General features: G+C 37.7%; 1 protein-coding gene across 1 annotated transcript in view; it reads right to left on the reverse strand.

The window, feature by feature from the left end:
* The window catches only part of LOC114247481 (nucleoredoxin), a 44,378-nt gene extending 35,508 nt beyond the window's left edge, over positions 1–8,870 (reverse strand). Inside the window, exon 1 of the mRNA XM_089733567.1 lies at positions 8,073–8,870. Within this exon, the coding sequence (XP_089589693.1) occupies positions 8,073–8,432 (360 nt within the window). The 5' untranslated portion in view covers positions 8,433–8,870. The remainder of the gene's footprint in view (positions 1–8,072) is intronic.
* Positions 8,871–18,258: the final 9,388 nt, after the last annotated feature.

Raw genomic sequence — 18,258 nt, forward strand, 5'->3', positions numbered from 1 at the left:
TGCTTTTTTGGAGGAGCACGGGCTGTTGTTCGCAAACCTTTCCCCTCCCAGCTGAGTGCATGAGCTCCCTCACCAGTCCTGGTGAAATTGGTAAGGCCTTTTAGTCAAAAGCAATATCTCCGTTCCAAAAAAGCATCAAAACCATTACCGGTACAATTTACAAGCGGTTAGACCGGTAATAAACTGGCCCGTAATTTCAATCGCATTCGTCAAAAAGATCCTCTTCCTCCTCGCGTCGTTTCCTCAATGCTGAGGGTCGTGACCATCATTTTTTTTTTTATATATTTAGACAGGATTTTTTATTATTAGGCAGGATTTTTATTGTGGCCGTTTTCCAATTACAGAGCATAATGCGACTCAGTGACGCACAATGCCGAATTATGCTGAAGCTTAGTTGAGAATTATGCCGCATAATGCGCTCTTGTGCTGTAATTGGAAAACGGCCTATTAGACACATATTATTAGATATTTATTTTTAGACACGATTTTATTTTTTTGTAATGTCTTTCCAAAATTCGCCAATTATTGGCCGCGTGAAAGGCTTCGTGGATGTGGGTTTCTAGTGTGGTGCGGATTTAATAGAACCAACTTATCGGGCTGCACCGTATCGTCAAAAAGATACCCAAAAATAATTTGGTCACGATTTTGTTTTCAGAATGAGTTATGCTTATGTTCATTCAACGCCCTGTCTGTATTGTACACATATCACGTCCCGTGTCAAAACACGCCACCGACTCGTCGATTGAAGTAGATTATTACGAATACAGACTACTGCCGGGCAAGTTAGATGAGTGCCGATTGAGACAGAGAAGAGAGAGACCCGATTGAGCATTGACTATACATACAGAACATAACATACAAGTTCTTTGTATCTTTGTAAATGAATACGATATGTAACAATGTTGTTTTTAAACATGTTTTTATAAACAACTTCTCAGGTTTTAATCTTCTTCTTAGTCGGTTTCTTCATTGCTGAAGGTCGTGTCTAGCTTGAAGTATTGGTCACTCGATGCACTATACTTTTCTACCTTCTTGTCCTCGGTAGGCCGAACTACTTGAGAATACGCTGGAAGCAAATAGTGGACAGCCTTGTGGTGTTTTAGTTTAATAAGACTTAGGGAATTACCGTTTAGTACGCAAAAAGTCTCACAGACACAGCCCACTGAGTTTCTGGCCGCATCTTCTCAGTGCGTCGCGTTTCGGATCCGGTGGTAGATTCTGTGAAGCACTGATCTTCCTAAGGTTAGTGTTAGCAACGTCGTCAGATTTGAGCCCCGTGAGCTCACCACCTAACTAGTAGTTGAGGCGACGCTGATATAGCCTCTCAAGGCTATCAGCTTAGGTAGGAAAAAAAAAGCACTAAGCACACAGCTCAGGGAGCGTCTGATGTGCCGTGGTCAAGCGTTGTCTTGTAGACAACGTAATATTTGTGTAGGTATGTCTACTCACAGATTGTCGAGTTGATAGAAAAACATTGCGATCTTTTTTCTCTAGACGTGAACGGGCAAGAAGCTACTTGTGGAAACTACAATGGTTATTTTGTTGGAATCAGGAGCACACCCTCTGCGTTACTTGAGGCCTCATTTTAACTGAACACAAATTTTTTTATTCGCAGATATAAAACTTCACGAGCCGACAGGATATCATATAATAAACGACATCAATCATCGAGGAATCAAGAGCACAATGCAATTCGCGAACAATGGATTTCGAGTGAATTGATAACAATGGAAGATTTGTTTACTGACAATGATGGTGGCGGAATATGGTATATTTTTGTTTTTAAAGTTGTTGTATGTTGTGTTGTGGACGTATGTATTTCATTGGACAAATTGGTACCCGCCTGTGGGATTCGAACACCGGTGCATCGCTACATACGAATGCACCGGACGTCTTATCCTTTAGGCCACGACGAGATATAACGACGGAGGGAAAGATCTTCCACCGAGCGGGTGATATTGCTCGGTAGACCGACGGTCCTAATGTTGTCGTTCGAAACTTGTATATATGCAAACTTATCTTGAAAATGTCGTAAGAGAGATTCAGGCATCTGTCAAATATCTCGCGCTGTATGATGGCTACCCGCCACAGGATCACTCACCTTTTTTTAAAGCCACCTTTCATCATGAAATCGTAAAAAAGTAAATTATTAAATAACATGACGTAATTATGTGTTTGAATAACAGCGGGTAAATATACAAAATCGTTGAATTAAATTATTCATTGCTCTCGAGTCAATATTTTTATTTCTGGTTCAGTGAGCGACGTTTTATCTCCCCTCCTTAATAAATAATTTGAATGAACGAGAAGAAATAAATGGTTTGAAGACAGATCGCGTTTTCTTCGGTCGATTGTTGAAATTTCTGACTACTTAAGTTCTGACGAGTATTATTGGATTAAAAAAAAGAAAATTTGACATTTTCTTGACAAGATTTAGAAATCGGATTTGAGAAACGCGAGTTTGCTGCTGGGTACTTATTAGCAAATCATCCATTTCTAGCTGAACTTTTGAGCTCGTATTTTTCTTTCAAGCCAAGCAGCAAGGTTGGAATGGAAGGACCAGACGCGGTCCTTCCATCGAAAAAAAAGTACTTTATGAACTTTTAGGCAAGGGCACCAACAAATTAGGACTTCGGCAAAAGCATCCGATGAAATCTAGTAATTCTCATCATCATTTAATTTTTGTTTTAATCCATTACGTATTTGAATGTTAATCGACAAAGACGGTGAAGGTTTGATAAAAAGGGGCGTCTAAGTGATGTTTGGAAACGCGTATTAGACGATGGTCATTAATAGTTATAGAGTATAACCGACGTAAACGTATCGTACTGTTACGCCCGTAAGAGTAACGCCATCTATCACCGAATAGCTGAAACGAATACCAAAGGATCTAGTAACATCTAGAATGCTGGAGAAGTACAACGCCATCTAGTGTCAGATAGCGGAAGCACGCATGGAAAGGGATCGACTTGTGAGGAATGTTCTCGACGATGTTAGAGATGTCGTATCGACTATAAAAGCGTTGCAGAGATAGCACGTAGTCAGTCAGTAATCGGAACCATTCGAAGTGAAATAGCGAACGGATCACCTGAAGCGAGGCGGAAGAGGCGAATTGAGAATTTTACAGTATTTGTAAAGTGTTCTAAGTGCTAATACAGTTTTAAGTTGTACCTTGGTGGAACATTTAACAGTACTAATATCGACAAGATAATGATATTAAGGAATGCTTTCTCAATACAATCGATTAAAAGACAAGCGATGGGCCCCTTGTTTCATTTTTATAAATTTAATTTAACCAATGGCTCCCAAGCCAGCGTTTCCCCCCTAAAACACCGTTATTAATGAACGACGGTGCACCTGTTTCATGGGGCGAATATAAAAAAACCCTCTTGAAATGGGGGGAAGTTACGGTGATACATGGCTACTAAGTGACGCAGCTCCGCGTCGCGAACAAAATACAGAAGGTCCAGTTTATTCAGACTTTTAAATTAATTTAAGAATTTTAAAATTACTTCTCGCTTGATATTATTGACATTATTGGTATTATTATTGGTTACATTATTGAATCATTTTCATATTGTACTAATTACTTGAAATTGTTCGATCATAATTTTTGTTAATATTCTCGAGCACATTTAGAAATTCGATGGTCAATTTACGAACGCCCATTGGTTGGATTTCTTGAATTTATACATAATTTGTTTTTAACCTTCGTAAACGAGCAGTTGTTGATTCTAGGATTAGAATTCTAACTAGTTTTACTCTTTAAAAGTTTTTGTGGTCCCACACGAATGACTAGACATCCTAATTTACTTTGTACTAGGTGATGGAGTACTTGGTAATACAGTACTTTCTCCGGTATCTGCTAGTCGTAAATATTATTTATATTATCTATCGTGACTGACATTCAACGGTGGCTATGAATATAATATATTCGACACGTCATAATGACGGTAAAAATGCGCGTTTAAATCTTAATTTTTTTAAATTCTGTTTACGACTCGCCCGATTTGAAGAAAATACAATTCTAGGATCATTGTCAATGCGATTTCAATTCGGATTTTTTACTACAACATTGAGTACCTTTATATAACCCTCCTGGCTGAGCTTTTGCTCGCCCACCTGACCTGGTGAAACTGGAAAGGCCTCCGGGCCACCAGTAATCTTTCAATCATAAAAAAAAACCTGTATATGAACACATCGTGAATGTAAATGTAAATTTAGTAGATTTTATTTCGTGTGAGTATTCTGTTTTCGTTGATTTTTGTGGACGTTCTCAATGATGAGGAAAGGTACTCAGCAGGGCGAGCCCTTAGAAGGAAACGTTTCAACGGGCGGTATGCAAGGATTCTTTAGAACATACTTTTCCTCCGATTTTATTCTTTCGCGAGTATTAAAAGCGAGAATGGTTACTGCTAATCTTTTTCGAGAATCTTCCGTTTTATAGAAGCGCTTTAGATCGGACGAATTAGTAAGATCTTTCTTTGGCTGTTAGTAAATGTTAGCAATGCGTTTTTAATATTTCATTTCGAAATAAGAACGGAGTGTTTATATGTATTCATGGAAGATCGAAATAACATCTATTCTAACTAGTCAGGTCATAAGTATTGTCACACAGTAAAAACTTTTCTTTTAGAATGCTGGCCACAAAAAAGTTTACTGAATTCGAATTTCGAATTGTTCATGAAAATAAAAATGTATACTTTTAGAATTTTACTCATTTTTAAATATGGAGTGGACGCTTAAAGAATACCGTGTTGCAGTAATTGCGTTGCATCGTTGCGGTTACGCGCCAATTCAAATTTTTAACATACTGAAAATTTTGAATATAACCAAAAGATTCGTTTATCGTACCATCAAACGATACAATGAAGACTCTAGTGTAGATGACAGGTCAAGAAGTGGTCGCCCTCGGTCTGTTAGGACTCCAGCAGTGATAAAAGCTGTGAAGGCGCGAATTCAAAGAAATCCCAAACGTAAGCAGAAACTGTTGGCCCTTCAGATGGGGTTAAGCAGAAACACGGTGAAAAGGGTGTTAAATGAAGACTTAGGGCTTCGGGCATATCGAAGAAAAACAGGACACCGTTTGAATACTCGTCTAATGGACCTGAGACTGAAGAGATGCCGCGCTTTGTTGAAGCGGTACCCGGGAAAAAAATATCGGGAAATTCTTTTTTCGGATAAAAAAATGTTTGCCGTAGAAGAGAGCTACAACAAACAAAATGATAAGGTGTACGCACACAGTAGTGAAGAAGCGAGCAACCGTATTCCTCGTGTCCAACGAGGTCATTTTCTATCCTCGCTCATGGTATGGTTGGGAGTTTCTTATTGGGGCTTAACAGAGGTACATTTTTGTGAGAAAGGTGTAAAAACGAATGCAGTTGTGTATCAAAATACAGTCCTGACGAACCTTGTGGAACCTATTGCTCATGCCATGTTCAATAACAGGCACTGGGTATTCCAACAAGATTCGGCGCCAGCTCATAAAGCGAAGAGCACACAAGACTGGCTGGCGGCGCGTGAAATTGACTTCATCCGGCACGAAGACTGGCCCTCCTCTAGTCCAGATTTGAATCCGTAACACCCGTATCTTTAGTCGTTCACACGAGCTTAACTCGACTCGACTCAACCTCCAACGCGCGTTATGGTATGATTAGTCGTAAAAATAAACTCCACTCAAACGTCTTTGGAAAATTTTCCTAACCGGAGTGAAGTAAGCAAACTGTCAAGTCAAGGTACGTCGCGACGTACCTTGAACGTTCCTCAAGGCTGGTTTTCTATCAATGTCCAAATAGTATGTGGACCGCAAATGGAAATATATGATATTGTTGTGCAATGGCCTGGATCTGTGCATGATTCCCGCATATTTTGATAATTTAATTTTGATAATATTTATTAATAAAGTAAATAGTTCGAAGTTAGACATTTGAAACACTTTATTTTATTTACCTACATAAGAGTCATATTTTGCTTACTACCTGATAAATAAAGTCAATGTGATTATAAGTTTTATTTATATAATAATAAACTGGTGGTTGTGGAAAAGCACTTCAACACACGATGCAACCAAAATCACACAAAAGCGGCGAATAAAAATACAAAGCCGGATCCGAAATCTAAAATAATAATAGGTTAGAAAATAAATAATACACTTTTCAGATTTACCGCACGCACACATATTTACGAATAACTCAGCAACCAACACATCAAACAAGTTCATCTAGTGTCAAACAGACAGCGGCAGCTTGACTTTGACATTAAACAATGACCATAGACTACAGAACTCTATGGGTTTGATGCTAGCTTGATCAAATTTTCATCATTATTACCTCACTCGAGGACAGTTGAGGAATATTGTAATGGTCGACTAAAAATACCAAACTCGAGTATGTTTGGAGGGAATTCTCGAGCATCATCGGATGAGTTAAGAGTGGAGGACTATTTTTCGAAACGTCTAAAGATACGGGCATTAGATTACAAGATATGGCAACACTTGGAGGAAAAGGCGTGCTCAAAGCCTCGTCCCAATTTGGAGTCACTCAAGACATCCTTGATTAAGGCAGCCGCCGATATTGACATGGACCTCGTGCGATAGACGACTGGCCGCGCAGATTGAAGGCCTGTATTCAAAATCACGGAGGTCATTTTGAATAAACTTTAGTGTCATAAGAATCTATGTTTTGTTAAGTTCATTTTGGTATATGAATGGTTACATAATGAATAAACTTGTTTCAATTATTTTACATTAAACATGTGACAGAATTTATGACCTGATTAGGTATATCTATATATTTAAAAATTAATTGCTGTTCGTTAGTCTCGCTAAAAATCGAGAACGGCTGGACCGATTTGGCTAATTTTGGTCTTGAATTATTTGTCGAAGTCCAGAGAAGGTTTAAAAGGTGGATAAATATGAAAATTGGAATTAAATAAAGTTTAGGTCTTTTATTTATCGATTGAGGCACACGAAGTCTGCCGAGTCAACTAGTGTCAATTAAAAACAAAAGGTTTAATTTAGGTTTAATTTGATTTATTTGATTTTTTCTTTTTAAAGTCTAGTGCTTTTTTAGTTAAGGGTAGATAAGTTTATTTAAAATAAAGTATGTTGACTTTGGTAGTAATAGAAATGAGCAAGATCTTGGCCTGAGATTAAGCGCTTAATCTAGGACATGAACTTGATGAGAAAGCACTACAGATGTATAAGGAACTTAGGCAATGCTGAAAGGGTTGAAGGTTGTACATGAAAACCTTTTTAATTGTATATGTTTTTTATTTATTTATTTGGGTAGTTTGATAATTCAGTCATCTTCGAAGGCTCTATTGCACATTCCGACGTCTCTCCGGACTGAGATTCGGATGAGATTTCGGATTCATTGACCATTGAGTGATGAATCCTTAACAGATAACTTCCTCGATCACAAAACGGAATAACGCTATTATATAGAAAGGGTAAAGAAATGTTAGTATTGGTGACTTCGCTTGATAACTGAATGTCATGTCCAAATTGTAACGGTAGGTTGACGCATTCACGATTTCCTCTGCTGCTTCAAAACAGCTTGAACGACCACAAGGACGTTTTCGGTAATAATGGAAGAATAGCTACAGCTGGTGGTAGGACGTCTTGTGAGTCCGCACGGGTAGGTACTATCACCCTGCCTATTTCTGCTATTTCGGTTTAAAGGGTGGGACAGCCGTTGTCATTATACTGAGACCTTAGAACTTATATCTCAAGGTAGATGGCGGCATTTACGTTGTAGATGTCTATGGCCTCCGGTAACCCCTTAGCTCGTCCACCCACCTAAGCAATAAAAATATATATAAAAAAACTGATATTTTTTCGCATCCGTTCCTGTTTTTTATATAAAGCCCACTACAATATCCCATTGAGATGTACGAATCGGGACTTTTCATGCCCAATGACAGAGGATTACATTTTAATCTGGAATTGATTCTGAAACTATCATTTGTTCGAAACTTTATGAAAGCAATATGTTTCGCGGGCAAAAAGATGAAGAATACATTTTCTGTTTGCTTTGAGAAACTAATAAAAATGAATTAGATATATTTGATACCTTTATGTCCACATCATGATAGGGCACAGCAAACCACGGTTTTCCCATTAGACTCTTGTAGAAACCAGTCTCTCTCTCCACCGGACCTTCAGGTGTACCGACATGAGCCCATAACACAACTTGAACAACTTGCAGCCGCGGGCGGACTCGTCTATGAATCTCCTCTAAGCGCAGACCAAAATCGTCACTATTATCGCTAATGTTCGCGAAAGAAAAATAAATACCGCACACAGCACCTTCGCCTTCCTCCACACAATCATTCAAAGCTTCTACTGTCGGCACGTTGTCATATTGGCCACCCTGTGACACTGATTCGCATTTCACGAGCACTTTACCGAAAAGTTTTTCGCGCCAATCCATTATTGGATGCGGAATTCAAAAGATGGCCATAATTTACTCGCGAAGAGCGGTCTCTGTTTGGTTTATTTGTTTATTTTCGAACGCACGACTAGCTTACCGTTCGTTTAATTTATTTTCGTTCAAGTTAACGAAAGCCGAAACATTATTAACTTTTTTGAAATTTGTCACTAACTTTGCCTTCCAAAAATGTTAATGTATATTTTTTTTATTTTAAGCCAACATTCAATTGTGGTTATGTTATTTCTTTTGTAAACACACTACAGGATGTCGTCAGATGCAGTTTTATTTATAAATCTGAAACGCGTGGGCGTTTTTACAAGGGACGGAGACGACCGCACTGATTCGTAAACAAAGCCAGACTAGTGGCTGGAGAGCGGAGGAGGCCGAAGAGGGCCGGGGGAGGCAGCCCTCCGTGCCACAGACACAACGCAAACATTTGAACAGACAGGCGGGACAAAAAATCCGTGTCATATTCACTTTGGATGTATAGGTATGGGTATATTTTAAAGGTATGTGTACGCTGCATTGAACGCCTATTTTTTATTTAGTCCTTGCTTTGTTTGAATACCTATTTTAGGAACGTGATATCAACGATGTCGATACAGTACGCGCAAAAGTCTTAAATACTTTTCTTTAGTAGAAATTGATGTATTACTAATATTGAATACGGCAATTTTGAACTACTACAATATTGAATATTGTCATAATACTTTGTAATTATTCTAAGATTATATTATTATTATTCTAAGATTTTAACAACCGAAAAGTCGCAATAACGATTAGTTAAGTAATTCATAAAAGCCGTTTATTTCGAACATTGGGTACATTACTTAACATAAATACGCAATTGTTGGGAGTGTTTATTAATGTCCATTAGTTTGCTGTGGCTGAAATAAGCCTCCAAGACACGTAATAGTAAAAACAAATGCAATAATCTAATATATTTTTAATTTTCCAAATTCTTTATCTCATAGACTGTTAGTGAATTACAAAAAAGGATTTGTTCAAGAAAATGAATAATTATTATGTTTGTTTATACTATATGTTCATATTATATTGTTATATTATATGTTTATATTATAAGTTGGAGCGAGACCATGAAAAATCTCCGTGTAATCGTTTATAAAAGGCGGGAAAGTGACAGTGTAACACGCATGTCCAAATTTTATTAACGTTATTCAAATTGTTCGAATACAGCGATGCAGCGCTGGCATCCAAAGTGCCTCTTTATAATGTTTAAGCGCGGTGTGTTGAAATTGTTTCCGAGAATCTGAAACTTTTTATTACACTTTGAATCTTTTTTGTAGGCGATTTTACCGACACAATCAAATCTTCTTCTGCTCGTCACTTCTTCATTAATGAGAGTCGTGACCATCTTGGTCTAGTTTCTGCACCAGCTTGCTCCAACGTTGCCTGCATTCAGCTTGCTTATTGGCGCCCGGTGTGCTTAGTGCGATTTTTTAACGTTCTCGATGGCGTAAAAGTTAGCTGATATTTGTATGGAATGGGATCGTTTGCCTAGGTTTGTCGTTAGGGGCGCTGTTCCAACTACATACAAAATTGGGTTAACTTACGCTATCGAGAAAGTAAAGAAAGTAAAAAACTTGCACTAAGCATACGGGACGCTGGTGTCAAATCAAATCAAATAAAAAAAACAATCAAATAAGTTATCTTCAAAGGCCAAATAAAAAAAATTGAATCTTTCTCTTTTCCTAGCCGTTTTATAGATATCAAAAAGTTCTCCGACTAACGATTTTGCGAAATTAAAAAGACCCAAAAAAAAAAGTTATGAAAATTCAACTGTTATTTAATTTTATAAGTAATTTAGGAACTGAACTAGGCAGGAATGGCTATCATTTTATAGCTCTGAAACGTTTTTTTTTTTATTTTCATTGTGTTAAGTGGCTACTGGAGCCCATAGACATCTACAACCTAAATGCGCCACCCACCTTGAGATATAAGTTCTAAGGTCTCAAGTACAACACAGAAATATACGTTTAAATTCGCTACTGTCAAATGCTGAAAAGGCCACAATCTTTGCAAGGTTGTAATTTAATATCGGAAAGATAGCATGTGGCGTGCCAAAAATTACAACGAAAATGGTATTGAAAATAGGTACATTATTAAAACTTGAATGAATACATTTTTCTGCTTGAATTTGGCTACTAGTTTATTGAGGTTTCGGATTTAGGAACATTATCTCTCGTCTGACTTAAACTACTATTGTATTTATACTTAAATGTTGAGTTAGTAGGAAGTTAGGTTCCTACTGAAATTGTGCTTTTCTAATTTTATACAAAAACATATACGAGAGTAAACATTGTATTTGTGTCTGAAAGTTAGAGAATAAAAGGGAAACGCTCGTTGTGATCCAGCGCTGAAAGCGCTACAGCCCTTTAATGAATGATTTATAAGACAGCTTTACGGGAAATCGATAACTCTACGCAGTAAGTAGGTAGTTTCGTTCGTCAAATGATCTCATATTTTATTAATAAATGCAGTTTTAAAAGTTTTATCGGGATCTAAAAGCTTCATATGCGTACATAATGTCTTGTATTATGGGGTGACGATATTTTAGTGAATCCATAGAGTGAACTATAAATTTAACGAAGATTATTTTTTCTCATTTGGGAATGAGTAATCGTGAAGATGTTTTTCGCTCACTGCAGCTTATATTTACTGATAATAAAATATGCAGGGCTATGTACTTTTAAATCTATTTTAAGTATAAATTAATTTTATACTTTTATTCGACCGTTAATGTTCACTATATTAAATAAGTGTATAATCTAGATAATCTATGACTACATAAATTTTAGTCGGTTTTCAGTTTAAAAAAATTAAGGTATTATATGACCCGGTGACTAAGGCCAAGGCTTGTTTTAATTTTTATTCTTATTTTTATGAAATATGATATTATGGAGTGAAATGAAATGAAATGAAGATGATTGATTTAAGTCTTAAATGAAATGAGATGAGATGTTAAGGGATTAATTATAATCTCAGTAAAATTGTGGTTATTTACTGAGACTTTTTCAGTGGAATTTTTGAGGATCCCGAGAAGCTACGTCCAGCGGCTTTGTTTCATTTTCCCACATTTGTACACTTTCACAGTTAATTTTTATTAATATTTTTTTTTATAATTTTTATCTATTTTATAATTAATTTATTTATTCTAAAAAAAGAACACAATATTCCTAACCTAAAAGTACATGTTATTATCCGCAACATGCTTCGTCAGATTATCACAGTTAATATTACGGTTTTACATAACAATAAAACCGATATTATGTGCCGAGAAGGAAAACATACAGCATTGTATTATGAAGAAGCAGTGTGTACTTAGCTTAGATTCCTTGTCTATGTCCAACCATAGACCGTCAATTTAGTTCCATCTTTAGCCGCTAGGTGCTGCCAGCAAGTATAAAGGGAGCGCAGCCATCTTTGATCTTCATAGTCTTCACCAGGAAGAACTTCCTGCAATGCTGTATGTTTTCCTTCTCGGCACATAATATCGGTTTTATTGTTATGTAAAACCGTAATATTGATGTGCCTTTGGAAAACATACAGCATTGTATTATGAAGACGTGTTTGTTATCTGCTGGTGAAATTATTAAGCACAACGCTATGATGAAATAGGTAAAGCCATAATAAAATTATGAAGCGCAATGATAATGTTCATAATTTATATAATTATTAAATCGAAAAAACAGTTGTTAACTTCCACGTTAATTCAATAATTAAAAAATATTTATAAGTTTGTAATAAACATTTTATCTTGTATATACAAGAAAATGTATAAATTGTATAAATGATGTATATACATCATGTAGAAGTAAATGTGTTGAAAAAAAAGAATCGTGAGGATCTTTACGAAGCTCTATTATTCGGCAATAATTATTGTAAACGTTTGGATGATTTGCAATTGCCTCTAGAAAGTATTTCGTCCATTGGTTCATTATCAATCCATCTCAGAGGCTACTGCTGATCTACCACTTCTTAGAGATGCGTTGATGCCATTACCTCGTAAGGTTGAACGAAGACCAGTTTCCAATTACAGTACGGGATGCCGCTTTTGTGACAACACACATAGTTAGAAAAAAGTCCTTACGAATCTTACCGGGCATGTCTTTAGTTTCATGTTTAGAAAGCACTTATGCAGATTATTGACGAAAATGGATTTCAATTTTAGACCCAAAGACTGGTATCAGAAAGATGTTTTTCTCTGTTATCAAAGAAACTGTCTTTAGAAATGTTGAGCAAAGTAAGGTCATTAACTCTGCGTCCCGTAGCCAGCAACATGGTTGTTGGTGTCCTTCAAGCTACATTGAGGCGTGATGTGGTGGCTGGGTTTGAAGAAAACCAGTTTAGAACTATTCTCGGATCTCATGTGAATGGGACTACACTTAGTAAAATTGTAATAAGTAGTTGAATTTTGTTTAGCTATTCCGATGGCTTTTTTAAATTAGCAATATTTATTAGAGAGCTTGAGAATGTTTGCTGTCCTACATGTATTTCGCCCACAGACAGCGCTGCTTTATGATGCAGAAGGATTGTTTTATAGGCAAAATTTTCTTTTTGGAAAAGAAGAAAGAATTTGGCAACATCTGCAGACTTAGGATCAATTTTAAAACTGTAGCACCATATGCACCATCTTCTAGTTGCTGGTAAGTATGCTGACAAAGTGGATTGACACCAGTTAATTTTCAACAAATCTTCTCCTGTTTAGACCAGTCATTATTTGTACAACCTCCCCCCCCCCCCCTTTCTAAGCTTTCAGGGTTAATGTTTAACCTGTGGAGGAGGCAGGTTTTGGATTTCGTGCGAGTTATCTAGCGTTCGGGAACTGAGGGCTTGGAAACCCAAATGCTTTCGCTCAGTCTGGGAACACTACCAGGTAGGTTCCCTAGACACTGTTGAAGTGAGTCAGTACTTTGGGGAGAAGGTTGAGAGGAGGAATTCTCCATGCTAGTTGCATCCTCTACGGTCTGCTGAAGGTATCCAATCTTGGTCGGCGAATGGGTTTATATCCGGATGACCCCACTTTCGAAAAACTTTTGTGGTCACTTGTGGTAAAAAGTGCCATTTCGCAGGTTGATTTCCTCGTGATAGCCTGTCGGCTATGATGTTGTATCTCCCCGAGAGATAAGCTGACAGTTATCTTGAACTTATCGCTTAGGTTTAAAAATCGAAAGGTCAACGTTAGTGAAATACTTTCAGATTCATTTTGATTGTCACTACCATTGCAAATAGCTCTTTTGTGGGTGAGCCGTTTCTGTTGTTGAGCTGACCATAGACAGGACGTTAATATTTTGTCTAATTGTAACCCCTACCCATGTCCGAAGCTTCCGTTGCCAGGAAATGGTTGGTTTTGGGTCTCGGCAATGTTTGACATGTGGCTCCGCGTCAGCACTGCATTTGTAACCCCTACACATGTCCGAAGCTTCCGTTGCCAGGAAATGGTTGGTTTTGTGTATCGGCAATGTCTAACATGTGGCTTCGCGTCAGCACTGCATTTAATTGTTAACACATGCAGGATGGCCTGTTTTTTACCCCTTTTCTTGAAACTTCGCAAGAAAATTTGCAAGTTAGCATAGATTGATGTAATTCCGTCAGAGTTTGAGCTAGGATGTTGTTGAGTGGCCACTTCGTTTCTCGCAATTTTCCATCGAATCCCTAGACATGTCATCTCTTGAACCAGTGTACTAATTGATTTTTTGTAAGGCTGACTTGGCAGCCCAAATAATCCAAGAGCTTTACAGCTTATGTGGCCTGAAGACTCAACTTGGACTTCTTTTGATGGACCTGGTGGGATTTGCGTAGGTGGGATAACACTCAACATCCCTTTGCACGCAATGTTTCCGCGACCGAGCATGCTATGCAAGCAAAAAAGGTGTATTTGTCTTCATGGACCAAGAAAAAGTCGCGTAGGTAGGTTAACCTTTGACTTCCCTATGTACGTAAGGTCTTCGCGACCGAGCATGCTATGGGAGCAAAAACGTTTATTTGTCTTGGTGAAACAAGATCATGTCGTGTAAGTAAGCTAGCACTTCGATTTTGCACGCAATGCCTCCGCGACCGAGCATGCTGTGGAAGCAAAAAGGTGTATTTGTCTTCAAGGACCAAGAGAAAGTCGCGTAGGTACGTTAACATTTGACTTCCCTATGTACGCAAGGTCTCCGCGACCGAGCATGCTATGGGAACAAAAACGTTTATTTGTCTTGGTGAAACAAGATTAAGTCGTGTAGGTAAGCTAGCACTCGACTTTGCACGCAATATCTCCGCGACCGAGCGACCGAGCGACCGAGCACCCTATATAATGGAAATTGACATGCCAGCCCAGATAATCCAAAACCTTCACAGCTTCTGCAGCCTGAAGTTTCAACTTGGATTTGTTTTGGTCGACCAAAAGGAAGTCGTCTAGGTAGACTAGCACTCGAGTTCCTTTTGCACGCAAGGTCTCTGCGACCCAGCATGTTATGGAAGCAAAAAAGCTTAATCCAAAAGCTTCACAGCTTCTGCAGCCTGAAGTTTCAACTTGGATTTGTCTTGGTCGACCAAAAAGGAAGTCGTCTAGTAGACACTAGCACTCGAGTTCCCTTTGCACGCAAGGTCTCTGCGACCCGCATGTTATAGAGGCAAAAAGGTGTGGCTCTGAAGCCAGACCGAAGGGTAGGCATGTCATTTCATACTAACTCATAAGAAGGTACCGATTCCTTCCTGGAGGTACTGATACTGGTACCTTGGTACTGATCCTCAAGAAGTATCGACGAAATTTTGCGACTGATACTAGAAAAATATTCCTGAGAAATGTTCAATTCTATCATCCAGTCCCCTGGGTGGAGAAAGTTTGGTACCTAGGTGTCCGAAAACAGTTAGGTGTTTTATCTTTACGACCTTGTTCAACTCTCGAAGATCCAAAATTGGACGCATTGATCCGTCGCTTTTCTTCCGCAGAAAAAAGGTAGTTTTTTTACGGTATTTGGTAACCATACATGGTTTACAAATTATTACAATTTTGGTGGCACTCAGTGCCTCCCGTCGGTGTCTTCAATTGCCCCCCTCTGGATTGTGCCAGATGTTACAGACTATGATTGTTTATAATGTTTGGCTTACCTTTTGTACGAGATCGTGACAAATAGGATTGTAGCCCTCCGAGGGACTGAATAGATTTCAATTTACTATTATCAAACAAAAATTCCTCAATGAGTGGTGCGTTGGCAACAGGATACTTTGTTAGAGACCACGGAAATTAAACTTTGACGTGTTATTTCTATACATACGGCCCTTTTTTCCGTATACAATTTAAAACGCTTTTTACGGGTAACTTGTACGACGGAGACGATTTGTCAAAGTTTTCAGTAATTATGTTACAAAGATTATTAGTTTAAATCTGTTGTGTTTTTGTCAAAATTTCCGTATTGACGAGATCAATTTGTTTACAACATTTTTCGTTACATTCAATTGTTACACACAGTTGATGCATTATTAGATTTACAACGTCACTGACCTGGTGGGATAACGAGCCGATTCGAAGATCGACCGTTACCTTTGAATCCCGTCGTTTCTTACGCAGAGACTCCTTTTGTTCTTTTTCGCTTGACGAGCTGTTCGAACGCGAGGCGTCTCCATCGCGTCTCGCCTGGACATCTTCCCTCTCGGACATTATGGAGCTTGACTCAACATCACCTCCAACAGATGACGCGTGATTCATGGCGTCCGATGATAGGATTGGTAAATAATACTCGTAATGATTGCAAAATAACACTCATAGAAACACAAAATAAATATTTTTTGCAATTAATAAGAAGTCGAATAAATATTTGTGGACTTGCGACTTCACAGTACGAAAGTACACAACGCTATGAAGATCAAAGATGGCTGCGCTCCCTTTATACTTGCTGGCAGCACCTAGCGGCTAAAGATGGAACTAAATTGACGGTCTATGGTTGGACATAGACAAGGAATCTAAGCTAAGTACACACTGCTTCTTCATAATACAATGCTGTATGTTTTCCAAAGGCACATCAATAAACAGTTCATAAACCACCGTTATTACACATTTAAACCTGAAGACGCACTAAATATCATCGAAATCTTCGTTCATCTCACAATCTTCTTCTTCGCTGTCCTCCACATAGTTCTGACTTTTTACACTCTTCATTCACTATTCAGTCTATTCTTCTATGGAATGCGCTCCCACTCAAAATAAGGTCGGCCACTACACGTGAAGCGTTTAAGACGAAGGTTCGAGAACTGTTTCTCAGAGAGTTAGCAGAGTCATCTAATTGATAATATTTGTTTATATATGTATATATTTATGATACGTATATGTATATATATATGTATATCTATATATTTATGTATATGTATTTATTTAAGTACGAGTATTTGTATCTATAAATATTATGTATGTTATATATACACATATTATTATGTTTCAGTAATATCACCTTCACACTACACCTACCAAGCTTCATCTCTGCACTCCCCTAAGGTAGACTGTTAGAGAATGCCTATGGCATTAAGTCCGCCTTTATACTTTATAGTATAAGAAGTTATAAACAAATAAATAAATAAATATACAAAAGAAAACAAATCACAAACTTTACTCCTCGCGTTCCCGCCAAAAAAGAGTTATCAGTTTTTTTTTTAAGGGATTTTATGACCTGGTAACTGAGACTTTTAAGTCATGTCTTATTCTAATTTATATTCATATTTTTATGAAAAATGATATTATGGAGTGAAATGAAATGAAGATGATTAATTTGAGACATTAATCAACTGGGATGAAATTAAATGAAATGAAATGGGATGAAATATAATCTCAGTAAAAGGGTGGTCATTTACTAAGATTTTTTCAGTGGACTTTTTTAAGGATCCCGAGAAGTTACGTCCAGCGGCTTTGTTTCATTTTCCCACATTTGTGCACTTTCACAGATATTAAACAGTTAATAAACCACCGTTATTACACATTTAAACCCGAAGAAACACTAAATAGACAAAATAAAACAAATCACACAACTTCACTCCTCGCGTTCCCGCCAAAAAGTCCGTTATCAGTTATGTCAGGGCTAACGACATAGATTATCCACTAATATTAAATTATCCAACCTTGACGGGAACCGGAAGTATGAAGTGGTGTGGATTGTTTTATTGTACGAATTTATTCCTACAGTCCGCGCGGGTAGGTACCAACACCCTGCCTATTTCTGCCGTGAAGCAGTAATGCGTTTCAGTTTGAAAGGTAGGGCAGCCGTTGTGACTATACTTGAGACCTTAGAACTTATATCTCAAGGTGGGTGGCGCATTTACGTTGTAGATGTCTATGGGATCCAGTAACCACTTAACACCAGGTGGGCTATGAACTCGTCCAACCATCTAAGCTATAAAAAAAAATTCAGACTTAAGCATATAATTAGGGTTACCGGAACCCAAAGACGTAATGAAGTGCATGTGGCCACGTACTTGAGACGTGAGATCTACGTTTCATTTGTATAGTTTAATAGCTGTTCAGACCGAAACGCAGTACATTGTGGCGAAAATGGTGTGGTGGTGATGCTCTATGATTAGTTATTACACTAGTTAATATATTTGCGGATTTTATAGCGATCTATCGAGTGATTTTATGTAAAAAAAATTAAAGTTCACCTATTCGAATCCATTCACTTCATTCGTAGTTTTAGGCTTAAGTTCACAATAAATAGAACCCAAAAAAAGTGTAATGAAATGAATTCTGTTCACATTGTATCCGCAACCGAACAAAATCGAATTTCTATTTTCTACTAACTGAGATAAATTTACTAGAAAAATTCATTGGTTAATT

The sequence above is a fragment of the Bombyx mandarina genome, chromosome 16, assembly GCF_030267445.1.
Source record: "Bombyx mandarina strain Sakado chromosome 16, ASM3026744v2".
NCBI classification, from domain to species: domain Eukaryota; kingdom Metazoa; phylum Arthropoda; class Insecta; order Lepidoptera; family Bombycidae; genus Bombyx; species Bombyx mandarina.